The sequence below is a fragment of the Tympanuchus pallidicinctus genome, unplaced genomic scaffold (assembly GCF_026119805.1).
Source record: "Tympanuchus pallidicinctus isolate F22 unplaced genomic scaffold, pur_lepc_1.0 scaffold1, whole genome shotgun sequence".
In the NCBI taxonomy this organism is placed as follows: Eukaryota; Metazoa; Chordata; class Aves; order Galliformes; family Phasianidae; genus Tympanuchus; species Tympanuchus pallidicinctus.
In genome coordinates, this window is record NW_026294618.1 from 64,473,513 (window position 1) to 64,494,422 (window position 20,910).

The 20,910-nt window shown below is 42.4% G+C and overlaps 2 protein-coding genes and 1 non-coding gene across 3 annotated transcripts; 1 reads left to right on the forward strand and 2 right to left on the reverse strand.

Annotated features, from left to right (window-relative positions):
- The first annotated feature begins 4,684 nt into the window (after positions 1-4,684).
- Positions 4,685-12,845, forward strand: ACAT2 (acetyl-CoA acetyltransferase 2). Its single transcript, XM_052674380.1, has 9 exons — positions 4,685-4,812; positions 4,932-5,066; positions 5,928-6,109; positions 7,041-7,158; positions 8,337-8,480; positions 9,457-9,579; positions 9,870-10,024; positions 11,866-11,976; positions 12,504-12,845. Exons 1-9 carry the CDS (start codon positions 4,764-4,766, stop codon positions 12,669-12,671), a joined length of 1,185 nt encoding a protein of 394 aa, XP_052530340.1. The 5' UTR covers positions 4,685-4,763; the 3' UTR covers positions 12,672-12,845.
- Positions 12,846-20,615, reverse strand: TCP1 (t-complex 1). The gene is made up of 12 exons (XM_052674374.1): positions 20,460-20,615; positions 19,427-19,512; positions 18,584-18,712; positions 17,997-18,094; positions 17,587-17,697; positions 16,900-17,081; positions 16,137-16,263; positions 15,627-15,802; positions 14,786-14,909; positions 13,809-14,001; positions 13,366-13,529; positions 12,846-13,143 (listed from the first exon to the last, which is right to left on the reverse strand). Exons 1-12 carry the CDS (start codon positions 20,530-20,532, stop codon positions 12,930-12,932), a joined length of 1,677 nt encoding a protein of 558 aa, XP_052530334.1. The 5' UTR covers positions 20,533-20,615; the 3' UTR covers positions 12,846-12,929.
- Positions 19,838-19,974, reverse strand: LOC128090266 (small nucleolar RNA SNORA29). Its single transcript, XR_008210886.1, has one exon. It is a non-coding gene; the product is annotated as a small nucleolar RNA SNORA29 (small nucleolar RNA).
- Positions 20,616-20,910: the final 295 nt, after the last annotated feature.

Sequence of the window (20,910 nt, forward strand, 5' to 3'; positions counted from 1 at the left end):
ATACAGAAATTTTGTGTGCTTACACGAAGCAAGTTTGGTGTGAATGTTGACGCCAGCAGCAGAAGGCTTGAGTTTTTCTAAAGCCTAATCTTAGTTCTCAACTAGAAAACAGGGACTGTGATTGCTTTGGGATTTCCTGCCCCACTTCCTCCAGAAATCCTTTGCAGGTGTTTGCTTTAAATGCTGAAGATGAACAGATGAAGCGGTCACAGGTGTTAAATACTGGAACAGGCCTTAACTATGGACCTTAACCAAACTGACCCAATTTCTTCATGCACAAATTTAAACACTACAATGCTAACAATGCATGTAATGCATTTTGGGGCTTTGTTTCATGCTCCTGTTATAAGCATGCTAATAGTCACGCCAAGTTGTGTTCACAGTAGCTGCAGTAGCTTTTTCCTTGTTTCCTAGGTACTGTGGTAACTCCCAGCAGCACTGCTAGTCCTAACGTAAGCAAGCATACAAAGCTCTGCAAACAGCAGTGAAAAAGTAACGTTTGGACAGCACAACAGCAATGTTAATATTCTACATATGATTTTATAACTCTACTGTCTGTGGAGCTGATTTAATGCTTGACTGCAATACTTGTGATACCAATGCACACCTGTGAGTTGCTGGATGCAATACAGTGGTCAGGAATATATTCACCTGTAAGTTGCAGAGGGTTTCCTCAAGACATCATCTAAACAGCAATCAATCAATTAAGCTACAGTTACCGCCAAATGGTGACTCAGTTAAGCTCCGGTTTGGGATGACTAGACATTGTAATGCTTGCATTTGAAGTACAGATGTGTATTTAGGTAGTTAACTAAGGATATAAAGCTGGATATTGACTACACCCATTTTAAAGTCATTATGGTTTTAATATCACAACATTGTTTCTCTCTGAGGGGAAGACGGTATTTTTTAGTAAATACTGATTAGATTGATCTTTTCCTGACAAAAAAGAAGAGAGGAGAACAGATTGTTCTTAACACAGCCAAAAGCATGTTTTGCTTATCAGAATCTTGACTTCCAAGGACCTAACTAATCATATTGGAATTTGAGGTTTAGGCGTGTTAGAAAATGTAAATTGAATTTTCAGTCTCTTCTTTGAAGTATAACTTATATGCTGGACCTATCCATAAACAATGTCAGTTCTCTAATGAGAAAACCTAGAAAGAGAATATTCTTTCTAGACCTCAGAAAGGACCTCAAGATACTAAAGGTGCTCAGCAAGTCTGAATGTCCTGTATTATCCCAGCACAATGCCAAAGTATGTGGAGAGAGGAAAAAGCTTTCTCAGGTCTTCCCAAATCACAGAAAGATTTGGGAAAATCTGATTTTCATGAAATAGCGATAGTTGTCATGCGAACTTGTTTTGGTTGCTGATGTATTGTATAAGAAGGAAAAAAACATGACACTGCTGTCTTTTTGTCTGTAAAAAACTGCCTTTTTGCTGAAACCAACCAAAGAACAATTCCTGCTCCCTAGCAGGAATAAAAGTAATTTCAAATACAGATCAAGTGCAGAGTATATGCCTCTTTACTCATATGATAGCTAAGGGCCTTACAAGTATCAAGTATTATGAAGTGCTATATAATTATTGTGGCAAACCTGAGCAGTGTTTGACTCTTACCTTTGAAGATGCTTGTTTTAATGCGCATTGTACTAAAATAGTCAAATGTGTCTCATGCTGCTGGGAAAGAAAAATTAAAAAAAAAAACAAAACAGAAAAGCAGGATAGCATGATCATTGTTAGTAACAGAAGCCCCAAATGTAGGCCAGTTATTTTATCTCAAATTTAAATACCACAAACATCATACACCACTGCAAAGATACATTTTCATAAAATACAGATCTGTACCATTTGGTAGGAGATATTAAGTGCTAGAAATCTTTGTGTTAAAGTTATAAAATGAAGAGTTGTTTTGAGATTTATAGAATTATCTATCCCAGTTTTGAAATTTAAATTCACAGTTGCTTGCACTTATTTTTTTTTTTTTTATTCTTTTTCCTTTTTGGCCTACAGAAAATGGAACTTAGTTTTTGTCAAACTCATATCCCCAACATAAATATAGTTGGGGATATTATATAAATATAGTAAAAAGTGTTATTTGGTAACAATTATATCTGCATAGGCTAAATTTAGAGAGCATTTTTTGGCAGAGTAAATTAGTGAACACTGAAATCTTTCACCTTTTAACCTATTCCTAATAAGACTGAAGTACCCAAAACCAAAAGGAACTGCCAACTTTGATTATTTTCAGTGTTTCACACGAAGCACAAGTCCATTTCATTGTGTTCACAGGAAGATAAACTTTGCACAACATAGCCTTGCTTCTTGAATGATAGCTAGTAAATTCACTATTCTGAGGTGATGTCCCAATTCTTACTGACTGAATTTCACAGAGCCTAGATTTCCAAGAAATGTGAAAATGTACCAATATTGGGCAATAGGTTGTTATTGGATATTATGCTGCTCATTAACTACACTGAATTCAAAGCACAGCTGCTTGTTAATGGTTAGTCATCTTTTCTGTTATTGTTTAAATAACTTTTGTCTGTACCATACAGATTATGGTCTGTATTATTTGTGCAATTGCAGTGTTGTTGGGGTTTCTGTTCTGTTGGTTTGTTTCCTTTAAGCATTCCTTTAATGCATTTGAATCTCAATCCTGGATACTATGTCCAAGCAGAGATAAATAGGATGGTGGAAGACAAACAGGAAAACAAACAAACAAAAGACAGGATATCACTTACTGATTTCAAGTTGGCCCATTATTACAGCCCTGTCTCCCACTCCTCCTGAGTTGGAAAACAGTTCTGCTGTTTGTGGTTGAGAACAAAATTGAAGCAAATCAGCTGTCAAGAGATCACTCAGCCTCCAAATTCAAACTCCTTTGTCTAATAGCAGGTAAAGATCAAATGTGGGGAGAAAAGGAGCTGAATCTATATTTTATGTTCTGTTCAGTATTTATGCTGATACTTGCAAAGCTTTAAGTGCAAAGGAATCCTGTAAGGCTCACTTTAGATGTATTAGCGTATTTGGACTTTGTACACCTGCTGACATGTAATGTTAATCTGTGTCATTTTACATTGTTGATTTTTTGTTTGCACTGATGACCTCAAATTGTAATCAGTCAAATATTGCATGAAGAATGATGACGTTATTGGCATATGGGACAGCTGATAAACAAGATCTTAGTGCTGCCTTTGTACACCAGTATTAGTCACTCTCTACTAAATGCCTATTATTTACCCATCACATTATGTTTTTGCCTAGCTGTAAGCTGGACATTTTGTCCAGAAGGATACCATGAGAAATAGTATCAAAAGCTTTGCTGAAATCCTACAGGATTACATCAGCTGGCTTCCTATGGTCAACTAACTTTAATTATCTTAGTCTCCTTTTATGATAAAGATACCCATCTAGTTATAGGTATGAAGACGGAGAAAAGTCTAGAGGGCAAGCTATATGAGAAGTGGCAAGGTCCCTTGGTTTGCACAGCTCAGAGCAGAGGGGCTGAGGGGAGCCCTCAAGGCAGATGCAGCCCCTCACAGGGAGCGGAGGGGCAGCGCTGAGCTCCGCTCCCTGTGACAGCGTTCCAAGGGAAGGGCATGGAGCTGCGTCAGGGGAGGGGTGGGTGGTAGGAACAAGTTCTGCACCAGAGGTGGTCGGGCCCTGGAACTGCCCAAGGCAGTGGTTGCAGCCCCAAGCTGCCAGAGTTCGAGGAGCTTTTGGATAACCCTCAGAGCATTTGAATTTTGGGCGCTTCTGTGTGGAGCCAGGAGTTGGACTTGATGATCTTGTGGGTCCCTTCCAACTCAGGATATTCTGTGATTCAATTATTCTAATTAGGTGGGGTATTTTAAAAGTCCTTTTTGTTGTCCTCCACATTACTGGCCAGCTTCAACTGAGCCCCGTCCAAACAAATTTGCTCCCCACAGTGGTGAGCAGCTCTCTGTAGTCTTCCCATGCTGTTGTCCTCCTGTGTCACCCCATCTTGCATCAGGCGGCCATGTATTTTATTTTTCTACCTAAGCTTGGAAGATCCCTGCTCAACCAAGCCAACCTTCTGCTCCACCTGCATGATCTCTAACATTTTGGAACTGCCTGTTCCTGTGCTCTTAGGAGGTGTTGCTTGAAAGCTTACTGGCGCTGGTGGATCCCAAAGCCTTCAAAAGCAGTTTCCCAGGGCACCTTGCCAAACAGTTCCCTGAAGCCTGAAGCCTGCTCTCCCCACATCCAGGTGAAATGCTGGTGACTTCTCCTATCACCGAAAACTTCCAACTCGGCTACTTGATGGTGGTCCCTTTGGCCAAGATGGCTGCCGACAGCCTCTTCACCCACGGGACCCTCCCTGTTTACAAGCAACTAATCCAGAAGGACACGTTCCTCGTCAGCTCCCTTCGTGCCTGTACCAGAAGTTATGGTCGGTGTCCTTGCGCTGGGAACTGCTCTGCAAAGGAGCGGCCGTGACTCAGCATGGGAAGGAATAAGGACTGGAGAGCTCAGCTGTGAAACAGGCCGTTGTTTTCAGCCCACCCATCCTTTTTTTCTTAGACCTCGGCTGCCTGCACTGAGCGGCGATGTCGGCTCCTCCCTCCATTCTAACCCGGCTCGCTCCAGCGGGGCCCGGCCCCCACCGCCTCCCGCTCGCTGCTCGGCCCGCCTGACAGCAGGCGAGGGGCGGCGCCAGCAACACGCGAGGGGCGGCTCCGGTCCCGTCTCCGTGCAGGCTCTGGCCGGCGCTCGCAGTCTCCGCTTTGCCGCCGCCATGAGCGCCGACCCCGTTGTGTTCGTCGCGGCCGTCCGGACGGCCATCGGTGAGGGGCCGGGCTACGGGTGCTCCTCCGAGGCCGGGTGCCCAAGGGCGCGGGTGTCCAGTGGGCGCGGCGTGGCTGGGGCTGCGGGCGGTGACGGCTTTCCCCTCTCTCCTCGCCAGGTTCCTTCAACGGCGCGCTGTCTGCGCTGCCCGCGCACGAGTTGGGCGCCGCCGTCATCCGCGAGGCGCTGCGGCGGGCCGAGCTGGGCCCCGAGGAGGTGTCGGAGGTGGTGCTGGGCCAGGTGCTAACCGCAGGTAGGGCTCCCGCTCTCACCTCGGGCGTCGCTTGTCGTGGGTGTGACGGTGTGGGTGGCAACGGCTCCGCCGCTGCGGGACAAAGGCCGCCCGGGACCCACCTGCAGCATCCCCTGCTTGCTTGCGGATGGGTCTCTTGATTTCGTGGAACTGCAGCAGGCAGGAAATTGGTCGTTTAGGTGTGGTCGCCTCTTTGTGGGGTGATGTTTAAGCGGTAGGATCACCGAGCAGGTTGTGCTTCAAACAAGAGGAAGAGAATAAAAGAAATAGGTAGTTGAACATCACGTTTAAAGCTGATTTGGATTTCTGTATGTTGTTAGCACACTGCACGGGGCGCTCTCTTTATCCAGTCCTTTGCATGCAAAAGAGCTGGCGCCACTTTGGCCTGGAGGATGTATAGATCAATGTAGTGCTCCTGTTCTCGAAGTTGCAAGCAAGAATGGAAGCTTTTGTGACTGACCTTGCATAAATGTGCTTTCAGTTTTCAAGGGAGTTTATAGGAAAAGCTGTCTATTCATAACATGCAGAAGACGTCTGAAAGAAACCTTTCTGCTAGCAGCAGTTAAAGTGAATGCATGTCTTATACATGTACAACAGGTTGGTGCTGATTTGAGTTGAATAATTGGTGCTTCATCTCACCCACAGTCAGAATCAAGTTTGCAAATATAAAATATCAGTAGTAAATGGCCAATTAAATGAGAGATAACTGAGCTGCAGATTGCTGCCAGAAGCTTTATCTACCAACTAATAGTAGGAGCAAGCTCAGCTATTTGGGGGGAATTGGAGTACAATCATAAGAAGTGGCAAGACCCGTGTTTCATTTAAACAGTGTGCGAGGACAACTCCTGTCTGTACTTACAGGTGCTGGCCAGAACCCAGCTCGGCAGGCGAGTGTTGGAGCAGGAATCCCATACTCAGTGCCGGCATGGAGCTGTCAGATGATCTGTGGGTCTGGCCTGAAGGCTGTCTGTCTGGGGGCACAGTCCATAATGACGGGAGACTCCAGTATTGTGGTCGCAGGAGGCATGGAAAGCATGAGCAAGGTAAAGCAAGAGATTTCACTCTCATTTTCTGGCTTACTGAGGACAGCAGTAAGTGATGTTGAAACCAGGTGTTCCAAGGTTAATGCTTTGGAGGCAGTTCCTGCACTTGAAAGTGAAGTTACGCACACACAAAAAAGGACTTGGTAACTTTTTTTTTATTTAATAATATTGTAGTTACGGAAAAGTTGCCATGCAAACACACACTGCATTTAAAATTCTATTTTAATTGCCATCTAGCGATGTAGTGATGTATTTGCTTGCAATAGCTGGCAATGAGAGAGCATTTCTGTGCTGCAAGAGGCTCAAAGAATGAATAACTGGAAATGTTATTCTCTTACAGACCAATCAGTCAGTAAGTAATTTGAGCTTGGGAAGGAAGCAAATGCTTTCATTTTAAGGTTCTCAGCCCGAGGCTGTGTCATGGACTGGTGCTTGGAAAGTGATCTGATGCAAAGGTCCACTGGCTGCCTCGTGCTGAGGGTGATATTGGTGCTTCATGGTAGCAGAGTACGATGGGAAGCATTTAGAGGAACACATGGGCTGTCTTGCCCCACAATACTGTGTGATTCTGTCTGTGCTGAGAAAACACTTACTGGTTGGTGATCTGCTGCCTGGGAAATGCACAGGTCAAGCACCATGTCAGCTATCAGATCTTGGAAGGAGAGACAGAGGAGCCCCGTGTTTTGACTGGCCAAAAATCCTAATTTTCCCCTTATTTTTCATTCTATCCTGCAGTGTGAGAAAAAGACTTAAAGTGGGTGGTTTTAGGGGCAGGAGGGGTATGTGTATAGGGGAGACTGTAAGAAGGAAAGGTGAGCTGGGATTGCTACCCGTAGTCCCAAGGTGGGAATCTGTCTCTGCCTGTCCTGCTATTTTGGCTTCATTGCATACCACTGATAGAACTAACTCCTTCTGAAATACCTTCCTGCAGGCTCCTCATGCAATTCACATGCGAGCTGGGGTGAAAATGGGAGAGGCTTCCTTGCAGGATACTATAATCCGGGATGGCCTTACAGATGCTTTTTATCAGTATCATATGGGTATAACTGGTAAGTGGTGACAGTTCTGAAAATCAAATAGTAGAATCACAGAAGGGACCTCAAGGATTGTGAATCTCCAAAACCCTTGACACATGCAGGGCCACCAACCTGCCCATTTAATACTAGACCAGGCTGCCCAGGGCCCCTTCCAATCTGGCCTTGAACACCTCCAGGGATGGGGCATCCACAGCCTCTCTGGGCAGCTGTTCCAGTACCTCACCACTCTCTCTGTAAAGAATTTCCCCCTGACATCCAACCTAAATCTCCCCTCCCTCAAAACCATTTCCCTTTGTCCTGCAGTTATCAACCCTTTCAAAGAGTTGACTCCCCTCCTGTCTGTAGGCTCCCTTTAGGTATTGAAAGGCTGCACTGAGGTCACCCTGCAGCCTTCTTTTCTCCAGGCTGAACAAGCCCAGCTCCCTCAGCCTTTCTTCATAGGGGAAGTGCTCCAGTCCCCTGATCATCTTCAAATGGGAAGGTGGGAGGAGAATTCACTCTTAGTAAATTTCAAAAATTTATGTTAGTGAAGAAATTCCAAGCTTTCCTTAAGTTGTAGTCATGAAAAAGGGAAAAACCCCAATACTGAGAAGTGTTGAAGACATTTTTTGCTTTGCAAATATAACACCCTTTTTTTTATATTGGAGCTAATAAAATGTTGGCTTGGAAGAGTATATATTCAGACTCCCTGGCTTACGCCTGTGGGTACCACATTTCAGTGCACCTCTTTTGCTTCTGAGCAATTTAAATTAACTTCAGGATAAGTGTCCAAATACTTCCTAACTGAAGTATTCAGCTGCACAGATTTGCGGTGGGGAGGAATTAGGTGAAATGTACGGTGGATGCATGTAGTTTTGCAACCTTAGGTTATTGCATCCTAGATGGCATAGTTAGCTAACTGCTTGTTGAGAGATCTGATCTGATCCAGATAAGCAATTAGCAAAGCTTGTTGGCATTTGTATTTAGTTAGATTTACAACCTGGGAGGAGATCCTGCACAGAAATATACACCCACAGAATGAAGCATAGCAGAGAATCATGAGCAACCAAAACAAGAAATCAGAGTGAAAAGGTTCAATGAGTTTAGCTGCTCGCTACAGCAAATATTAATGACTACCTGTGTGCTTTCAACTTTAAAGCTTACAGCTATGGGAGGTACTGTCAGTAATTTGCATTTTATTCTAATTTCAGCTGAGAATGTGGCCAATCAGTGGCAAGTTAGCAGAGGGGAACAAGACCAACTTGCTTTACAGTCACAAAACAGGACAGAGGCAGCACAGAAAGCTGGCTATTTTGTAAAAGAAATTGTTCCTGTTCTTGTACCTTCCAAAAAAGGTAGGTGTTAAACGGATAACTACAGTTAATTTTAAAGAAAAAAACATGTTCTACTCTGTCTCTTCTAATCAATTGTTTTCCAGTTATGCAGCCTGTTATGTAAGTGGTTCCACAAGTCTGTAACCTGTTGCTCTCTTTTCCAGTTTCCAGCCCTTTTTTTTTGAAATAAGAGAGAAACAATGCAAATGTGGAATACCCAAATGTAGCTCTATGCAAATACTGCTACCTATTTTATTGGAGAAGGAATTACAGTCCAGGGCCACGTCATGCTTAACACAGGTTCTCGACTTTGGATGCTGTATTAAAATCAGTATTTTCATGTTATTAGACAAAACTTAAATCAGACATGTTGATATGGCAAGTCTTGACAATCTAGTAAAATACAGTAAACAGTAGTTAGAAATACTAGTTAATTAACTAGGTGCAGTTATGGATATGAGGTGTGTTTCTCTTTAGGTTTGCTTAGGATTTAAGCAGACCTCTTATGGCACACGAGCCAAAGGTCTAATAGGATGATTCCCCCAGCCCTTTTGTGACGAGGATGCAAAACCTGAAGTTTTCAGGGAGAAATGATGAATCAACTGAATAGTTCCTGTGAGAAAAGTTCTGACATTAGGCCTTCAGGACTTTCTTGAAACCAGTTTAGATATTACTTCATGTTACTTGACTGTCCTTTCCAATGATATTCCTACAATTGCTGCCACCTTGGAAGAGAAGTGGCTCTATTAGGAAGAGCCAGAACAATGTATGCTTTTACACAGCTAGACAGTATTTTGCTTGTTAGCATTCATTTCATGAAACCCAGCTGCCTGTCCTGCCAGAAGCAGCTGGAGAGAGCTTTAATGTGCACTGATTTGTCGGTAAAGAGGAATATGGCATAAATTCCTAATCATCCTGTTGGTTCTGTCAGCTCTGTGTTTAAGGTATGTGTACGTGTGACCAGGGTCTCCTATGAGCCTAACACTCTGCTTTGCAGGTCCTATAGAAGTTAAAACAGATGAATACCCTCGACATGGGAGCAACTTGGAAGCAATGGCAAAGTTAAAACCCTGTTTTCTGACAGATGGAACCGGGACGGTAACAGCAGCTAATGCTTCAGGTCAGTCAGGCTAAAACTGAAATGGAAAACTGTAATAGCTGTGTGTAGCCCAAGGAAGGGCATGGAAGAAATGTGGCTACGGTGTGGTCACTATTAGATATGCTTTAAAGGAAGTGGCAGTGTTTGACAATATACGTAGAACTCAAATGTAACTGTGGAGAAGGACTTCTTTCCTGAGATATCTTTTGTTTGGTTGTTTTCTGTGAAGTAACACAAGTATTTGGACAATGATAGCAATGCTTGATTGCAGTTAGCCAGCAAACATACAGCACCTGTTTGTCATTCCACAGGTTTAAATGATGGAGCTGCAGCTGTGATTCTAATGAAGAAATCTGAAGCTGCTAGGAGGGGTCTTATGCCTATGGCCCGGATCGTATCTTGGGCTCAGACAGGCATAGATCCATCTATAATGGGAGTAGGGCCCATTTCAGCAATAAGGAAAGCTGTAAGTAATTGCTTATCTGTCTATCCATATCTTGTAATCTCTTTTCATTTTCTAGAGATGCCTACTCACTGAAAAATAATTCATAGATGTAAGTGTAGCATTTGGAACGTAATGTAGTCAAGTTTATAGGCCTCCTTGATCACCTAGGAGCGTTAAGATCAGATTTAATGGAAGTGTATACTGACCTAATTCAGAAGTGAATTGGTTCTGCCACAGCATAGTTCTGATTCTTTGTCTGGCCAGGTTAATGTTCATACCATTGCCTAGTTGTGTTTGCAGTACTACGTGCTGAAGGATGAGCAGTGAGTGCATCTGCTTTCACGAATATGATTATGCCCTTTGTGCTTTGGTTTGCCCTGCCGAAGTGCTGCTCTGTGAAAGCTCAATTTCCTTTCAGATGAAACTAATCAAGAAGGTGCTTCCCAGAACCACATCTGATGTGCTTGAGGCAGTATTGCCTCCATTGAGGCACCCTGTGCCCAGTCCTCTGACTGCTTCTATTATGAGAACCTCCTGCGGCACCATGCTGCTTGCTAATACAGATGTAGCCCATGGCAACCCTAGCTGATTATTTACTCCAACTGCTATTGAAGTCAAGCATGAGGAGAGCTCTCCTACAGCTGATAAGGCTATCTCTGCTTTAGTATTCTTTCCTAGTTTTATTTATGCTGTGCAGACCTTATTTTGTTAGTCTTTGAAATGTCCTGGTAACGCAGAAGACTAGTCTGGTCACATAGCCTCTGTGGCTTTTAATGGGAAAGTTATGGTCATAAAGCTGAAGCATTTTTTATTCTGACCCATCCTTCTAAATCAGTGCCATAAATGCTGTTTCTATTGTACACATGATACACAGTTTAAACTGTAGGATAGACAACCACAGACAGGTATTTAGCTCTACCTAAAATCCTATAGGTACTCTGAAAAAGGGCACTTCTTAATATGAACTTTGTGTTACCAAATACTTCACGCCCTCCCAATGTGTTTGCTTCAGAACTTCTTAGTACCAGTTTCTCTGTAGAGTGACTAAGCCATGCTTTTTAGTGCTGCAATGTAGTAATTCTTACAGATACCACTTTCTCAGGAGGTTGGCTCTTACCCACTGTATATCTAGTACAAAGGGGCACTCATCCTTGACTCAGGAGAGATGTGTCAGTCTGGTTGCAAAACATCATTGTTGCAAATGATTCTGCTGATAAAGCATTGCTGTTACAAACAGCCAGTGGAAGTAAATATTTAAATACAGAGAACATGCCTGAGCCTATACAGACAATTACACCACAAGTTTCTTGTGTGAAAGCATTAATCAAACTGTCTTCTACAGTGGCACCGTGGAAGCTTTGAGTAGCAGCTTCTCAATAAAGGCAGGAGAGCGGAGCAGTTACCACTGACACCCATCACTAGTGGACATTTTGGGAATGAAACACCTGTACTCGAAAACTGTTAAGCATTCAAAATCTCTATTGAAATCAGGCTTGTTTGTAAAAACTTAATCAGCTAAAACCTACATTTGAAAATGTTATTTATGTTATTTGTTCTGCTATGGGCCCCATGTGCAGTTTGACTCCCTGCAATTGTTAACTGCACCAATAGCTGTGAAACATTAACCTGGATGTTATACCAGCAGTGAGCATGTTGAGGCTTTTTATTTTTTTTTTTTTTGCTGGCACCATGATATGATGTCAGTTGTCCTCAAGAGAACCACAGCTATGAAAAAAACTTTTTTTTCCTTCAGCTTTTTAATAGTGAATTCATATCACTGGTACGAGTCTCATTAACAGCTTCCTCAGGTGCTGAGGAAAACATAAAAAAGCTTCTATTAAGTTTCTGTTTTCTTCTCTCAGATTGAGAAAGCCAGCTGGACTCTAGACCAAGTTGACTTGTTTGAAATTAATGAAGCCTTTGCATCACTATCAATTGCGATAGCAAGAGAATTGAAAGTAAATCCAGAAAAGGTAATGAATGTATCAAGTCTCGTTTCCTTGATTCTATTTGGATTGTATTCAGAGTTGAAGTGAAGCAGCCCTATTGGTATAGGCAATACCACATTAGGCATTTCCTTCAGCTACTCAGCTGTAGGCCTGCTTTGCTAGCAGACAAATTGTTTCCTACTAGACCAGGCTACAGCTTTCTTCTGGTAGATGTGTACACAACTCTATGTTGTGTAGCTAAGCAGCTAAGCCTGAAATAGATGTCAGTTTTTTTCCAGCAGTGGTAAGAATTTCAGTTATTGCTCTCTCCTCAAATTCATCCCTAGCTACACCATCATTAACAGCTGTAGCAAATAAAAGTGATTAGATGGGCTCCTTGGGGGAAGAAATGCTAATTTGTAACAGCTTCTACACACAGGATCTAGTTTTCCCTGTAGTGTATGTAGCACATTAGCTTAGTCACTTTTGGAGACTATACCCAGTGATGTCATTACTGTCAAAACTCCAGCAAGCCAGATGAACCTGACCTTATGTTCTTTCCTCCCCCTCAGATCAACACCCAAGGTGGAGCAATTGCTCTTGGCCACCCTCTGGGTGCCTCTGGTTGCCGCATCCTTGTGACTCTGCTGCACGCACTGGAAAGAACAGGTGGAAAACGTGGTCTTGCTGCTCTCTGCATAGGAGGAGGAATGGGAATAGCTATGTGCATTGAGAGATGAATAACTGCCTTAGAGTTTAATAGCAACCTTCTAATCATGCATGTTTTTGTTTCCCCTACCATTACAGAGGCTTACTACAATGCTCTTTGTGCTCCTTTGTTGTTGCCTTGTCAATTAAGATTAATAGTTACACAATAATTTTTGCTTCTGAAAATAAATTTTTCCACAAAGAAATAGCAGCATTCAACCACTTGTTTTATTAACATTTCGGTTACAAGAGTGGGAAGTGTACGTTAGATAAACATAAATAAAGCCTAATTATTCTTCAAGTGCTCCAGAGTGAACTGCATCTTCATAGCACCCTCTGTCCTCTTTAGGTTCAGGGTGCAGTTTGATAAGATCATCAATTCGAAGAATAGTAATTGCAGCTTCTGTGGCAAACTTCAGGCTCTTAGTTTTGACCATGGTTGGTTCAAAGACACCAGCTTGCTTATTATCACGAGGCTTTCCGTTGACCAAGTCAAGACCGATCCTGGAAAGAACAACTATCATCAGCTGGAGAGGCAGGAAAAGTAGAAATAACTGGGAGTATATAATTTCATTAATACAAGGTCCTGGTGACACATACGTAGAACTGAAGATCAGAGGGAAAAGAATTTCAGTAATAACCTGCACCTTCTTGCAGGCAAATTTTGGCTCCCTAAACTGCCAGAACAATTTCCCATCCGCCTCGCCCAGCCCTGGGGATACTTGCCATTTCAGGTTTTTGCGATCAGGGTTAACTTGAGCCTCATTATGGAATGCTCTTAACTTTGCAACAAGATCTGTAGCATCTTGAGCAGCATTTACTGCCAATGTATTTGGAATTATTAAGAGGGATCTTGCAAATTCTGCTATTGCAAGTTGTTCACGTGATCCCTAAAAAGAGAACAAAAGTTTTAGAACTTACTGTTGTTGGAGGAATTAGAAAAAAGCACAGCCAGAATTAAGACAACAGGTCAAACCACACAGAACATCTTTCACATTTAATTATCAGGAAAAGTAATTCATGTTTCCAGTTTGGAAGAAGCATCTTATGATTGTGTAAAGTGATTATGCTTTCAAGAACCACAGAGCTGACTTCTGGGAGAATAAAGAAAACTCATACTGTCCTAACAAAGCACACGTGCACTGTTACTTATCTGTGTTAAGACTCACCATACTTGTAGCATAATTTTCAAGATATATCGAAAGCGCTGCCTCTACAGCACCACCACCTGGAACAACGGACTTGGATTCCAATACTCTTTTAACAACACAGAGAGCATCATGTATAGATCGTTCCATTTCATCACACATGAAGTCATTAGCTCCTCGTAAAATGATGGATGCTGAAGTACGAGCCTTTGTGCTGTGGAATAAAGGAAGCAGAAGACAGCTTAATTGAAAAAGAAATGCAAATTACAACTCCTCTTGCTAAATGTTTTTCTTACAGAAACAAGCTCAGTGGAGCCACATTTTTTTCAGCATTTAGAAGTTCTATCTTACTACTATTATGCTTCCCTGCAGGGTATGTATATTGTGACATAGTAAGTTGGTATTTAGTTTAAGTTCCAGTAGGTAAGAAACCTATATTGAGATGCAGTCTTTCAGAGAAAGATACACAAAAAACAGACACTTCAACCAACGTAGTGTTTTTGGTGTCAGGACAGTTGTGGAATTGGAGGGAGAATACAGGAATAAGCAGAGCTCTCCTCTACATAGCCATTAAGTGAGATCATGACTGCCAGCAGTACAATAAATGCAGTCACATAATTGCTTAAATGCCACAGTCAAGAGAATATTCGATTCCCTCAGAAACAGCTACAAAAAGAGACAAAAGTTTGATACTGAGATCAGAAGTGAATAGTCAAGTATGTTCTTGTTAAAGAAACTACGACAAACCACGTTTTTAAGTACAGCCTATCTAGCAATCTGACTGATACACCACGTTTGATATACGAGTTGTCCAGCCCCAACAGACAAGATGAAATACTGTTAATTTCACCTCTCATTTGCAGCAGACTTGTATACTCTTTCCCATGCGTATAACTACTCATGCCACTGAGACAGCATGGAAGCAAACAAATGGGATTTTATCTCAAATCCAACAGAAAACCATGCACAAAAAAGAACACTCTAAAGCAGGTCCTTACTTCTTGATTAAGATCAGTTCATCATCACAGATTCTCTCTTGAATCACCTCTTCTGCCTGTCCCAGCATTAATGCCTCAAAGCTCTCCTCACCTTCAAGGTTTGCAAGGGTTGAACATATGGTCGCTTTAAAAAACAAACAAGATGTGAAATTAGCATTCAGTTCCAATACATTCTTTGCCAACTTCCCGAAGCAGCACATGGAAAGAACATCAGAAACATAAATACAAGCAGAATGAGCAAAATTTAATTAAATTAACAGCACTAATGTAGCAAAGTTAATTAATTTTCACACAGCAATGAGATTTTCTGCAGTTTGTCATCAGAGTTGCTAGTTCTGCTCCATTTTTACAGCACTTGTTTTTCTTAGAACCAGAAGTTCCCCTGCTTTACCATAATGAAAATACTTTCTTAAACATTTATGAACTGACAGGGCCAGAATTTTTTTCTAGTTGTTAAGTATTCATTAAATGCTGCAGCAATTCTTCATTTGTCTTGAACTATCACAGAATCACAGAATCACCCGGGTTGGAAGGGACCTCAAGGATCATGTAGTTCCAACCCCCCTGCCTAGCAGGGCCAACTATCTATACAGAGTACTTTTCCCCAGCATAAAGCAGCATTGATTTTTTTCACACTGTAAACCTTCCTCGGCCAATCCCTTCAAACCATCTATTCTGACAGAATGCTCGCTTAAAAAGAACAGTGAAATTAAAACATAACAAGAGTGGTTCAGCTTTCTTCATGCTCTCTCTCCTTGCATGGCCTACATGCTAAGAAGCCATACTCCGAAGATTAGTTACACCAGTTTCTACTTGAAAAAGCACCTTCATACACACGTACCTCCCGACGCCTTCGCAATCCGCTTAAGATCCTTCTTCACAACTCTTCGTACTGCCATGGCACCAGCATCAACAAAGTATTTCAGACACATGTCATCAATACCTCCAGTGGTTAGAATAACATTGGCACCTGTGGCCAAAATCTTCTGGATCCTTTCTTTTGTAATATCTGATTCTCTACAAGGACAACGAAAAAATTACAGACGCTATTAGAAGCTTGCAATTAAGTTCCGTTAACCAATGTCTTGAAATCATGCAGAGCTCTGCAAGAAGGAACCACTGCACAAGTGTACGTGGATTTCTTTGAAGTGGACTTACTACTAAAGTTCCACCTTCGGAAATAATTTTTTCCCCCCCCCCCCCCCCCAATTAGTATTTGTTATTTGTTGGGAGACATCAGCTTTCTAAACACTTCTGTCTCTTGTATTCAGCCAAAATTACATCAAGCCCACCAGAATTGATCAAATCATCCACTGCAACCCCACTGGCTGTTCGTCAACCTTCCACACACCTTTGCCTTATCTGGTCCAGCTTCTCTGGGTCTGTGATAACAACCTGAACACCAAGCTTCATTTTGGCTTTCTGCAGGCTGAAGTCAAGGCACGCAATCTTTGCATTAACTATTCTCTTCGTCATACCTGAGGATAGAGAAGGGAGTAAGAAAAAAGGCTGCTGTCAAACTGACTTAACAGATCCTCAAGTTTACATTAGAAAATAATGCTGCTTTACGTTTCAGGTATCTATTCAACTTGTTTTTTCAATCTCCAGTCCTGCCCAAGATACTAACAGAAAAATACTAACAGAAACTTCAGTGACAGAAATACATTTTTAAGTCCCTGGTATAACTTCTGTTTCCTTTCAACAGATCCCTATTCTGGATATGTGAACATCCACAAGAACCAACCCATCACTCTCACATACTTTTAAGTTATTTAATCACAAGACAACTCTGTTAAACTTAACATCTCTGTAAAAGCTGACACTGGCTCTCAAAAAGGGAGGTACTTGTATTCTCAAAGCCTGCAGCGTTACCATGTCAATACCCAGTAAAATAAGCAGTTACAAATATTCAGAGTGCCCTACTAGGCCTCTCAAACCCTAGTCTACAAACAAGGATGAAGTGCTAAGTTTTTTTGCTTTTTTTCTTATTTAATCATTCTACTGAACTGAAAAACCAGAAGTTCCACAACTAGTGCAATCAGTAGGAAGATCCATGCACAAAGAATGAGAGTACCAAATTCACACAAAAGCTCTATAAAACAGTGTTTTCTTACCCTGTGAGCCCACCACGCAGTTCAGAGCGTAACCATTCACAAGAATGCTCTCTTTTTGGCTGCGGCCATGTGCCTTCAAAACATTAACAGAGTTGATTGGATACCGGGCCTGCCCCTTCTGGTCTGTGTATTTAACTGCCATTGCAGCATCCACCACCATATTTGCAAAGAAATCACCATCACTAAAATGCTGTTAAGGTTAAAACTGAAATGAAAACTACTGTTGCAAAGCTTGTTTTGACCCTCCTTTTTGTTCTTTAACAGAACAAAACATCTACCCTATGATCACAGCATGCATCCTCCTATTAGCACAAAGATCGAGAATACAGGCGTTTCTGTGACTATCAAGTAAAGCACAGCTTTCTTTCCTGCTATTTCACTCCCCTAGATACCCAACTTCCATTTTTTCCATTCAAGCAGTTCTTTCACATAGACACACACTGTAAGAAAAAAAATTAATACAGTTCTATCTATTATGGTGTCCTTATCCAGGTTCAAATTCTTGGGAAAGGTCTGAACATGCTTTCCCATGGCAGATATCACTGAGTATCACAATACCACTGGAATGTTTTCTCTACCTTTGTTACGAATGGGAGAATACTTCATTTCACTACTGCTGTAAAGGAAACTAGCCTAACTGATTAAGCTCTCCGAACATATAAATAACTGAAACAAGTTAAAGGATACATTCCTATAATTTTCGAGGACATGGATGTTTTAGCAGCATTAATCAGGCATTCCCTGCCTAACTCGTCTGTGTTAATAATAAGGTTTTCATTGATGTAGCGAACTGCTTCCCTGTAGAATAAAGACAAAATACCAATGAAGAATGCCACCCTTACAAAAGACAAAAATCTCATGCCTTCAGCCCTGCTAAATGCTACGCAGAAATTAAATCAATTATTCTTCTCAGACAGTAAAACGACATTTTTATCTGACAATATACAAATACAGAATTAAAATTACAATGAAACCAGAGTATCCATTTTGCACAAGGAAATCTTCATTAATGCAGCTATAAAACCAGAAATAAACAAAAAGCATGCACTTATTGTACCTGGAAAATGCAATATACTTCAACTGTATCAGTTTCTTACTTGCAAGCAAGTCGGTATCCACCAATAATGGAGGTAGGATGGATTTTCTGTTTGACAAGCTCATCAGCATTTTTTAGAAGTTCTGCAGCAATGATTACCTGTTTGAAATACAAACACCAAATATACCCTTTTCATATAACCAAAACAACTTCTTCCTACCATTCAGCAGAGAAATAGAATCCCCAATGGTTCATTATCTGCCCAGCAGAAACAACACCTTAAACCATACTTTCTGACCTTGGAGGAAAAGCCATCCAATTTTAAACAGAAAAGAAGTTTTCAATCCCCTGAAACTTTTTACAACACTCACCATTCTTACCAATTAGCCTTAGCCTTTTACTTTCCCAGTGGTTAGAAAGAATGTCAATTCAGAAACTATCCTTGACTTCAACAAAGGAAAAAATAGCGAACAAACAGCAGTGAGTGAATTCCATTCCAGCATACCAACTGCATACAGAAACAAGCATCTATGAAACACAAACACACAAATCTGATTTCGTTCTTCTGCAGCCCACTTTAAAAAAAAAACAACTGAGACCAGGAAACACTGACATTTGTTGCATCTGCCTATAAAACTTTTTGCATACCACTGAGGTTGTTCCATCACCAACTTCTTTGTCTTGTAGGTCCGCCAGCTCACAAAGAACTTTTGCAGCAGGATGTTCAACTTCCAGCAGTTTCAGAATGGTTGCACCATCATTAGTAATGGTCACATCCTAGTTTTTAGAAATTGAATATCAGTACAAAATATATGTCTGTTGTTTTTCCTGTCACGTTCCGCAATGTTCATGAAGCAGAACATTAATTTTTCTTTGTAAATTTTCATGAAACGGCTATTTGTACAAAATTCTTATTGCTTCTTTGTAACCAAGTGACCCATAGTTATCAGGGACAGCTGGTACCTCATTTTCATCAGAAACACCTGTTAGGTACAAAATGTTTTGCACGTATCATGCTAACAACACAGCAGTGAATCACCTCCAATACAGTATTTTATTATGGTCTTATACCAGGAAAATTTCAAATAATTTTAAATGCAAAATACAGATCTTAACAATTTTAAGAGTTACTTGAAATCACTTTCACACTGCTTTTCTTCAAAGGGAAGAGATCAGGGTATACAAGTCAACATCATTCTTGACTTTAGCATTTAGTCTGACTTTACTCATTTGAGTTCAAGTAATTTTTTCAAGTAATGACTTTTACACAGAGAAAAAGATCAACTGTGATACAGAAGCTATTGATGCAAGTGATACAGCATGAACCACCTGAACATACTGTTTCACTGAAATGCTCCTCCTCCCACTCTCTCTCCACACAACACAAAATCAGGTACATGAACATGAGACCTAGGAAGCACACTAGGCGGAAGCACTTCTACAACGATAAAAAACTTCCTAGCATTTTCCACTTAGATAAAGCCTACTTACCCCAATATCATCCACCAACATCTTATCCAGCCCAACTGGCCCCAGGGAACTTTTCACGATGTTGGCAATAGCGGATGCAGCAGTAACTACATAAACGAAAACAAAAAAAGATTTTAAAAACCAAAAAGCACGAGAAACCTGTGCTTCAGAAACTTTAGATAAACTAACTCAGGATGACATTTCAGTCTGGTTTGCAGGTATTAAGCAGTACAAAATACAAGCAGCATGTACCAAGGTGGATACAGACCCATGGTACAACCACGTAACATAGGACGTGTAACAACTGATAGCATATCTTTTTGCCTCAATTAGGTCTATAACTAACACAAAATATTTAAAGTCATGAAAATCCAAAGTGAGGGGCCTCCAGGCACTTAAATGATAATGGAGCATCTAACGTAGCAGCTTGTCCACGTGATGTTCTGCCAACTTCATGTAGGAAAAAGATACAATCAACCTTTTCCTTCAGACCGTGGCAAGTTTTTCCTCTATCCCACAAGCATAGCCACTTCCTCTGGAGATTGAAAAAGTGGTAGTATAATGGGAAGCACTGCAACGCAGGCCGTCACTCTGAGTTTCCAACGGTGTAACTACTGCCCCTTAGAGCAGCTTTTTGAAAGAAGCTGCCATTACCGAACACCTCAGCCAAATTAAGGCAATCTGGATCTTAAGCGTACATCGGAAGTGTACAACCCTCACAATCACCAGAAGGCGACTCCTCAGCTTCTTTTCTCGTTCACCTTCTCAGAAATGCAGATACTCCCGGGATGCGCAGCAATTCCCCACGTGCCGTTTGTGAGAAACGTAATTCGGACGGGGCCGCTTTCCCCAGCAGCCACCTCCCCACCCGGCACCCTGCAGGCCCTACAAGTTGGGGGCGGTCCCCACCCATCGTGGCCGGCAGCCGCCCGCCCACAAGATCGAGCCGAGGCGGCGGCCGGCCCGGGGCGGGGAAGCACATGGCTACGCCATGTTACCTCCTCCGCGCTCCCTCCCCGCTTAGCGGGCTCCGCCAGCAGCACGCGGCCGTTACCGTTCTGCGTGCGGATGGTGTCGCCGCTGGTCCGCTCGCCGAACACAGCCAGGGGCCCCTCCATCGCCGCCATCTTCCCGCCGGGCCGTGGCGCGAGAGGCAGACACACAGCCGAGCCACAGAACGGCCAACAGCCCGCTATGGAATGCCGGGAACTCCGCCTGAGACGGGCGCGGGAAGGCGGGGCGGTGAAGGGGCGGAGCCACGGCCGCCTGCCCAATCCGGGGGCGCGGTGCAGCCCGGTCTCGAACCGTGATTGGTCCTTGGCGTTGAACAAAGCCACTGAACCGAATGAGAGGCGGCAGCGCTTCTAGGAGGTTCTAGAAACTGGGGTGGCGCGCGGCTGCTTTGAGCATGCGTGCTGACTGCCTGCTGCGAGTCGGCGGGCGGTCAGTAGGCAGGGTGGAGCTTGTAGGAGCTGGGGATGCCTGTAGCTGCATTGTGGTACTAT